Source organism: Coregonus clupeaformis, chromosome 12 (genome assembly GCF_020615455.1).
Source record: "Coregonus clupeaformis isolate EN_2021a chromosome 12, ASM2061545v1, whole genome shotgun sequence".
Classification (NCBI taxonomy): domain Eukaryota; kingdom Metazoa; phylum Chordata; class Actinopteri; order Salmoniformes; family Salmonidae; genus Coregonus; species Coregonus clupeaformis.
In genome coordinates this window covers 100,389-110,465 of record NC_059203.1, presented here as the reverse complement: position 1 = coordinate 110,465, position 10,077 = coordinate 100,389, and the positions used below count along the sequence as shown (strand labels likewise).

At 43.7% G+C, this 10,077-nt stretch overlaps 1 protein-coding gene across 1 annotated transcript in view; it reads right to left on the bottom strand.

The window, feature by feature from the left end:
- Positions 1-642: 642 nt before the first annotated feature.
- LOC121578748 (constitutive coactivator of PPAR-gamma-like protein 1 homolog) overlaps positions 643-10,077 on the bottom strand; it is a 71,726-nt gene continuing 62,291 nt past the window's right edge. Inside the window, 3 exon segments of the mRNA XM_045223647.1 lie at positions 643-2,846; positions 5,401-5,518; positions 8,697-8,835. Coding sequence (XP_045079582.1) covers positions 2,490-2,846; positions 5,401-5,518; positions 8,697-8,835 — 614 coding nt within the window. The 3' untranslated portion in view covers positions 643-2,489.

Genomic DNA, 10,077 nt, shown 5'->3' with positions numbered 1-10,077 from the left:
GTGCTGCCTGCTGCCGGCTCTCCCCTTTAACCGCCTCCTCCCTCCGCTGACCTCACTCAAGCCATGAACTTTCTCAACCCGTAAGTCTCTTGACCATCAATCTACTCATGATTATTAATTATGTTGTTTTTTTGTAGTTTCTCTACAGCACTAAGAGTTCTGTATGTAATGAATAGTGCTGTTAAAGTTGAATAAATTATTATTGTTATTACTTTCAAATCATTGTTGCCTAGTGGCAAACGTTTTGTTTTTTAATTGCTAAATGAGTGCAGATCAAGTCTTGATATCATAAATGTATGAAAATGCTTTATTCAGATTACACCTACTGGCTTTGGGTTGTTTTCCCAACTAGGTCTCAGTCTCACATCACAATTAGACGTTCATCCATGTTTCTGTCAAATTTCAAAGTGTTTAAGGTTAACTTTAGGCAAGAACTCCAAAATCTTAAGGTTATGCATTAATTCCGAATGGTTAAGGGTAAAGGTTTGGGATAGGCTTAAAACTAAAAAATCTAAAACAACTTTCTATCGCTGGATTCGAACTTGCAACCTTTGGAATCAAGGTTAGGCCCATCCACCATCCCCGTCCACAACGTCCTAGCAAAACCGAAACCTACTTGAAGGTAGCAGTGCTCACTGTTGCCCCTAGTGGCCGGTTTCCATGTCATCTCCCGACGTCCTCAGACATTGATGGACGTCGAATACTGACTTGTATCAAGGGTGACATTACTGGTTTTCCACCAACGGCGACCCAAGAGGAGGACTGTAGGCTATGCATGCAGAGTTGTCAGTGGGACGGCTTTTTCATTGCTTCTGATGTTATAAGGAGCGGCCTGTACTCTGAGGGAAGATCAAACTTCATCTCAGAGCCCCAATACAGAGGAAGAAGCTGCAGACGACGGGGGACGCCTTGATGACATGGAACTGCCTGCCTGCCCTTGGACATGCTGACCAGAGTGACCACCACCTCCTCTGACCAGTGACCACCTCCTCCTCTGACCAGAGTGACCACCTCCTCCTCTGACCAGAGTGACCACCACCTCCTCTGACCAGAGTGACCACCTCCTCCTCTGACCAGAGTGACCACCTCCTCCTCTGACCAGAGTGACCACCTCCTCCTCTGACCAGAGTGACCACCTCCTCCTCTGACCAGAGTGACCACCACCTCCTCTGACCCTCTACCGTACAGCTATGAACTTCCAGATCCTCAAGACCGTGGCCGCCCATCTGCTGGAGGCTTCAAGAATAACTAAAACAGACTGGATCTAGCGGATCTAAACAGACTGGATCTAGTGGATCTAAACAGACTTGATCTAGCGGATCTAAACAGACTGGATCTAGCGGATCTAAACAGACTGGATCTAGTGGATCTAAACAGACTGGATCTAGCGGATCTAAACAGACTGGATCTAGCGGATCTAAACAGACTGGATCTAGCCAGTTGCTACAATTGTAACCTATATTTCTTTTTCAATTACTTGTTGTATTTATTTAAGAGGACCACAATGTAAATACGTTTATGATTTTTAAATGCATTATACACGTGTGGTTGTGTTTTAAATTATCAAATAAATCTATCAATTTTCATCTATCTATGTCTAAAGTAGTGCACTATATAGGGACTAGGGTGCCATTTGGGAAGCAATCTGTGGCTCTATCCGCTTCTCGGTTGTTTAAGTCTCAAAACGTTATTTACTGTGACAACAAAGTTACAATGGCAAATATATGGCGCCAAGTAAGTACTGGAAGAGCATCTCAACCTATAAGGAACTAAAAGAGACAAAAGCATTGTAGTTCCGGCTTCAGAATTATCTTAAGAAAAATGATAAAAATTAACGTTCTCTTTACTAGTCTGAGACATGGGATCGCGTCTCAAATAAATCCCTATTCCCTATATAGTGCACTACTTTTGACCAGAGCCCTGTGGGAAGTATCATTATCCCTATGGTCCCTGTCAAACGCTCTTGTCAACCCTATGGTCCCTGGTCAAAAGTAGTGCACTATATAGGGAATAGGGTGTCACATTTGGGACACGGCCCCATGGCTGTATCATGGTAGTATCATGTTGATATCAGTGGAGAGAGTGTAGAGTGGACTGACTGGCATAGTGCTCTTTATAGTAGTAGTATTTATTCTGTTTAGGACTGGTCTGGTCATATCACTCGGCTTATTAAAAGGAGAAATCCTCATAATTCTGGTTTTTATCTGGCTGACATCATCGAAAAGGGGTCTGAATTTCATGTCCTCATGTTTTCTCTACCGAGAGGAAAAGATGGATGTCTTCCAAATGGCACCCTGTTCCCTACGTAGTGCACTACTTTAGACCAGAGCCCTCTGGTAAGTATAACCCTGGGGTCTCTGGTCAAAAGCAGTGCACTGCATGGGGAGCCATTTGGGATGCATAAATATGTAACAGTGATGGTAGGCTTCCAGATATTCCTTACATAGACCCTCTCACTTGTCCTTCTCTACAAAAATCTTTTTTTATTTTTACTCTTCTGTTTGCAAGACAGAGTCGGCGGCGCTCAGAGGTTCTGCTGCGTCTCTGAGACAGGCGCTGCCTGTGTTTAGTGCATTTAGATGGGGGTTAGTATTGCACATCTTGGAGTCGCTGCTAAAGGCACTTTCTGGTTGGATATTCGGAGCCCTGCTTTCTCGCTCCTCCGCGGCCTGACCTTTCAGCTGCTCCAACTCCCTCTCCTCCACTCCCTCCTCCTCCCTCTCCTCCAGTCCATTCTCCGTAGTGGACCCGTCAGAGGACAGCAGAACGGGGGATTTCTCCTTCTCCTCCGTCTTGAGCTTCTTCCTCTCCTTCACCTCACTGGCTAAGGAGTAGGCAGGCTTACTCTGGTGGGGAGAGGGGAGGGGAGAGAGAGGGGAGGGAGGGGAGAGAGAGGGGAGGGAGGGAGAGAGAGGGAGGGAGGGAGAGAGAGGGGAGGGAGGGGAGAGAGAGGGGAGGGAGGGGAGAGAGAGGGGAGAGAGGGAGAGAGAGGGGAGGGGAGAGAGAGGGGAGGGAGGGAGAGAGAGGGGAGGGAGGGGAGAGAGAGGGAGGGAGGGGAGAGAGAGGGGAGGGAGGGAGAGAGAGGGGAGGGAGGGGAGAGAGAGGGGAGAGAGGGAGAGAGAGGGGAGGGAGGGGAGAGAGAAAGATGGTGGGTGGGAGAAGAAACAAGGAATATTTATATCACTAAGTACAGATCAGCACTACATCAAGGGCAGAACAGCATGAAATGACTTATATTCCAGCATCTTATACAGAACCTCAAAGAACTGGGAGAAAAAGCGAATTCATTAATTTATGACTGACGAGAGAAAGCCTTTCGTATCATGCAGAAACAGGGATAAAGTCAGATGCTAGGCTGTTCTACTGGGGAACAGCGAAAAACAAAGACAGGCTCAGAGTCAATAACAACCATAATTAGTGGATTCTAATGTATAAAACCTGCTGGGGGGAATGGGTGCCAGAGACAATGCTTTGGTATACTACTGTTACACAGTACACTAATGACATATCACACAGTACACTGTAATGACATATCACACAGTACACTGTAATGCCATATCACACAGTACACTGTAATGACATATCACACAGTACACTGTAATGACATATCACACAGTACACTGTAATGACATATCACACAGTACACTGTAATGACATATCACACAGTACACTGTAATGCCATATCACACAGTACACTGTAATGACATATCACACAGTACACTGTAATGACATATCACACAGTACACTGTAATGCCATATCACACAGTACACTGTAATGACATATCACACAGAACACACTGTAATGCCATATCACACAGTAATGCCATATCACACAGTACACTGTAATGCCATATCACACAGTACACTGTAATGACATATCACACAGAACACACTGTAATGCCATATCACACAGTACACTGTAATGACATATCACACAGTACACTGTAATGACATATCACACAGTACACTGTAATGACATATCACACAGAACACACTGTAATGCCATATCACACAGTAATGACATATCACACAGTACACTGTAATGCCATATCACACAGTACACTGTAATGACATATCACACAGTACACTGTAATGCCATATCACACAGTACACTGTAATGACATATCACACAGTACACTGTAATGCCATATCACACAGTACACTGTAATGACATATCACACAGTACACTGTAATGACATATCACACAATACACTGTAACGACATATCACACAATACACTGTATTGGCATATCACATAGTATACTGTAATGACATATCACACAGTACACTGTAATGACATCACACAGTACACTGTAATGACATATCACACAGTACACTGTAATGACATATCACACAGTACACTGTAATGACATATCACACAATGCACCCCCATGCTGCAGCCTGAGACAATACATATTCATGTATTAATATTAATTATAGAAGAGCACCCCCATGTGTTTTAACAATGCAGCATCAATGTCAACCCATTATTCATTATTTATACAACGGGTGGGTCTAATCCTGAATGCTGATTGGTTAAAACCGGATTCCAGCCGGTGTCCATTCCACAAGTTACTAACGGCTAAATCTATGACGTTAAAATGCCTATTTACTCTGTTCCATCTGACTGCCCAATCCACTGTCTCATCAGCCCAGCCAGGCTATTTATAAACTTGATCTCCACTATAAAAAGCATCTAGAAATTCTCACATTTCTTTCAGAATAACATTTAGTTTTCAACAGCAGAGATTTGTATAAACCTTGCTGTCTGTCTCTCCGACATTTGCAACATTGTTTCAATATTCAAATTCGATCTCCAGCCGTCCCATAGTAATGAACGTGTCGGGAGTCTGGACGAGACAGACAGGCAAGCAGCGTTTCTCATCCAGTCGAAATCATGAATCAGCTGGCATCATTTTTATGGATATAGTTAGTTCTGTTATTGTGTACACTCAGTGGACAGTTTATTAGGTACACCCATCTGGTACCGGGTCGGACCTCCCTTTGCCTCTTGACCAGGCAATGTTTTTCCACTCCTCAATTGTCCAGTGTGGGTGATCATGTGCCCACTGGAGTCGCTTCTTGTTTTTAGCTGATAGGAGTGGAACCCGGTGTGGTCGTCTGCTGCAATAGCCCATCCGTGACAATGGCCGCTGTTGTACCGCGCAGTTACTTGCCCGTTTGTGGCCCACCTGTTAACTTGCACGATTCTTGCCATTCTTCCTCGACCTCTCTCATCAACGAGCTGTCCTACCTGGTATGTTCCCTGTCCCACCTGGTATGTCCCCTGTCCCACCTGGTATGTGCCCTGTCCCACCTGGTATGTGCCCTGTCCCACCTGGTATGTGCCCTGTCCCACCTGGTATGTGCCCTGTACCACCGGGTATGTCCCATGTCCCACCTGGTATGTGCCCTGTCCCACCTGGTATGTTCCCTGGCTCTTGAAGCCTCTGAGGGGGTATTTGGCTCCTCGACCGAAGGTCCTGATGACAGGGGTGGAGATCACACCCCGCAGACGCCTAGGGAGCACACAACCAGTTTAGAAACACACAACCAGTTTAGAAACACACAACCAGTTAGAAACACACAACCAGTTTAGAAACACACAACCAGTTAGAAACACACAACCAGTTAGAAACACACAACCAGCTTAGAAACACACAACCAGCTTAGAAACACACAACCAGTTTAGAAACACACAACCAGTTAGAAACACACAACCAGTTAGAAACACACAACCAGTTTAGAAACACACAACCAGTTTAGAAACACACAACCAGTTAGAAACACACAACCAGTTTAGAAACACACAACCAGTTAGAAACACACAACCAGTTTAGAAACACACAACCAGTTTAGAAACACACAACCAGTTAGAAACACACAACCAGTTAGAAACACACAACCAGTTTAGAAACACACAACCAGTTAGAAACACACAACCAGTTTAGAAACACACAACCAGTTAGAAACACACAACCAGTTTAGAAACACACAACCAGTTTAGAAACACACAACCAGTTTAGAAACACACAACCAGTTTAGAAACACACAACCAGTTTAGAAACACACAACCAGTTAGAAACACACAACCAGTTTAGAAACACACAACCAGTTTAGAAACACACAACCAGTTTAGAAACACACAACCAGTTTAGAAACACACAACCAGTTTAGAAACACACAACCAGTTAGAAACACACAACCAGTTTAGAAACACACAACCAGCTGAGAAAAATGTGACACATTTAAAGTAAAAGACAGCATTTAGACAAATCATGGACAGCCCCTTACCCTGTTCCCACAGAAAGACAAGTATTTGTATTTAAATGTAAAATGTTATTAGGGATCCCCATTACTACTTCTCTTCCTGGGGTCCAAACATATTAAGGCACTTACATTACATGTAAAACAAAAGATAAAACAGTACATCATATAACATTATCACACCACTACATATCTACAATACAAAATGTATAATACCACCATACAACAATATTACAATGACCGTGTGTTTAGAGTGCGCGTGCTAGCGCTTGTGTGTGTGTGTGTGTGTGCGTGTTTCTGTACCTGTGTGTGTCTCTTCACAGTCCCCGCTGTTCCATAAGGTGTATTTTTACCTGTTTCTTTTAAATCTGATTCTACTGATTGCATCAGTTACCTGATGTGGAATAGAGTTCCATGAAGTCATGGCTCTATAACATTGTTTGTTCTGGACTTGGGGACTGTGAAGAGACCTCTGGTGGCATGTCTTGTGGGGTATGCATGGGTGTCAGCTGTGTGCCAGTCGTTCAAACAGACAGCTCGGTGCATTCAGCTGGTCAACACTTCTTACAAAAACAAGTAGTGATGAAGTCAATCTCTCCTCTACTTTGACTACTGTTCAGCCGTGCTGCCCTGTTCTGCCCTGTTCTGCCCTGTTCTGAGACAATTGTAATTTTCCTGAGTCCCTCTTTGTGGCACCTGACCACACGACTGAACAGTAGTCCAGGTGCGACAAAAGTAGGGCCTGTAGGACCTGCCTTGGTGATAGTGCTGTTAAGAAGGTAGAGCAGCGCTTTATTATGGACAGACTTCTCCCCATTTTAGCTACTGTTGTTTTGACCATGACAGTTTACAATCCAGGGTTACTCCAAGCCGTTTAGTCACCTCAACTTGTTCAATTTCCACATTATTCATTACAAGATTTAGTTGAGGTTTAGGGTTTAGTGAATGATTTGTCCCAAATACAATGCTTTTAGTTTTTGAAATATTTAGGACTAACTTATTCCTTGCCACCCACTCTGAAACTAACTGCAGCTCTTTGTTAAGTGTTGCAGTCATTTCAGTCGCTGTAGTAGCTGACGTGTATAGTGTTGAGTCAGCCTCATACATAGACACACTGGCTTTGCTCAAAGCCGGTGGCATGTCGTTAGTAAAGATTGAAAAATGTAAGGGGCCTAGACAGCTGCCCTGGGGAATTCCTAAATCTACCTGGATTATGTTTGAGAGGCTTCCATTAAAGAACACCCTCTGTGTTCTGTTAGACAGGTAACTCTTTATCCACAATATAGCAGGGGGTGTAAAGCCATAACACATACGTTTTTCCAGCAGCAGACTATGATCGATAATGTCAAAAGTTGCACTGAAGTCTTAACAAAACAGCCCCCACAATCTTTTTATCATCAATTTCTCTCAGCCAATCATCAGTCATTTGTGTAAGTGCTGTGCTTGTTGAATGTCCTTCCCTATAAGCGTGCTGAAAGTCTGTTGACAATTTGTTTACTGTAAAATAGCATTGTATCTGGTCAAACACCATTCTTTCCAAAGGTTTACTAAGGGTTGGTAACAGGCTGATTGGTCGGCTATTTGAGGCAGTAAAGGGGGCTTTACTATTTTTAGGTAGCGGAATGTCTTTTGCTTCCTTCCAGGCCTGAGGGCACACACTTTCTAGTAGGCTTAAATTGAAGATATGGCAAATAGGAGTGGCTATATCGTCCACTATTATCCTCAGTAATTCTCCATCCAAGTTGTCAGACCCTGGTGGCTTGTCATTTTTAATAGACAACAATACTTTTTTCACCTCTTCCACACTCACTTTACAGAATTCAAAAGTATAAATCTTGTCTTTCATAATTTGTTCAGATATACTTGGATGTGTAGTGTCAGCGTTTGTTGCTGGCATTTCATGCCTAAGTTTGCTTATCTTGCCAATGAAAAAATCATTAAAGTAGTTGGCAATATCAGTGGGTTTTGTGATGAATGAGCCATCTGATTCAATGAATGATGGAGCTGAGTTTGCCTTTTTGCCCAAGATTTCATTAAAGCTGCTCCAAAGCTTTTTACTATCATTCTTTGTGTCATTTATCTTTGTTTCATAGTATAGTTTCTTCTTCCTTTTATTCAGTTTAGTCACATGATTTCTAAATTTGCAGTACGTTTGCCAATCGGTTGTGCAGCCAGACTTATTTGCCATTCTTTTTGCCTCATCCCTCTCAACCATACAGTTTTTCAATTCCTCATCAATCCAAGGGGATTTAACAGTATTTACAGTAATTTTCTTAATGGGTGCATGCTTATTAGTAACTGGAATAAGCAATTCCATACATGTGTCAAGTGCGGCGTCTGGTTGCTCGTCATTACACACCACAGACCAACAAATATTATTTACAGCATCAACATAAGAATCACTACAAAAGTTATTGTATGACCTCTTACCCTCTGCTTGGTCCCCCGACAGAGACCACCTGGATGGGGAAGCCTCCTCTGCCTCGGCCCCGTCTGATGCCAGCCCACTGGCCCACCACCGTGCCCGCTATCTCCAGCTTCCCGCCCTGGGAGGACATGCTTGGCAGGCCTGCAGACCACGGACCAACAGTAGGGACACACACAGAGAGGTTGTGAAATAAAACTTCTAAGAAAGTTAAGAGAAATCTGAGTATAATACTGGTCCGCCTTTATGGTGAACAATATACAGTGAGGGAAAAAAAGTATTTGATCCCCTGCTGATTTTGTACGTTTGCCCACTGACAAAGACATGATTTATTTATTATTTGAACAGTGAGAGACAGAATAACAACAAAATAATCCAGAAAAACACATGTAAAAAATGTTATAAATTGATTTGCATTTTAATGAGGGAAATAAGTATTTGACCCCTCTGCAAAACATTACTTAGTACTTGGTGGCAAAACCCTTGTTGGCAATCACAGTGGTCAGACGTTTCTTGTAGTTGGCCACCAGGTTTGCACACATCTCAGGAGGGATTTTGTCCCACTCCTCTTTGCAGATCTTCTCCAAGTCATTAAGGTTTCGAGGCTGACGTTTGGCAACTCGAACCTTCAGCTCACTCCACAGATTTTCTATGGGATTAAGGTCTGGAGACTGGCTAGGCCACTCCAGGACCTTAATGTGCTTCTTCTTGAGCCACTCCTTTGTTGCCTTGGCCGTGTGTTTTGGGTCATTATCATGCTGGAATACCCATCCACGACCCATTTTTAATGCCTTGGCTGAGGGAAGGAGGTTCTCACCCAAGATTTGACGGTACATGGCCCCGTCCATCGTACCTTTGATGCGGTCAAGTTGTCCTGTCCCCTTAGCAGAAAAACACCCCCAAAGCATAATGTTTCAACCTCCATGTTTGACGGTGGGGATGGTGTTCTTGGGGTCATAGGCAGCATTCCTCCTCCTCCAAACACGGCGAGTTGAGTTGATGCCAAAGAGCTCCATTTTGGTCTCATCTGACCACAACACTCACCCAGTTCTCCTCTGAATCATTCAGATGTTCACTGGCAAACTTCAGACGGGCCTGTATATGTGCTTTCTTGAGCAGGGGGACCTTGCGGGCGCTGCAGGATTTCAGTCCTTCACGGCGTAGTGTGTTACCAATTGTTTTCTTGGTGACTATGGTCCCAGCTGCCTTGAGATCATTGACAAGATCCTCCTGTGTAGTTATGGGCTGATTCCTCACCGTTCTCATGATCATTTCAACTCCACGAGGTGAGATTTACATTTACGTCATTTAGCAGACGCTCTTATCCAGAGTGACTTACAAATAGGTGCATTCACCTTATCGCCAGTGGGATAACCACATTAATGT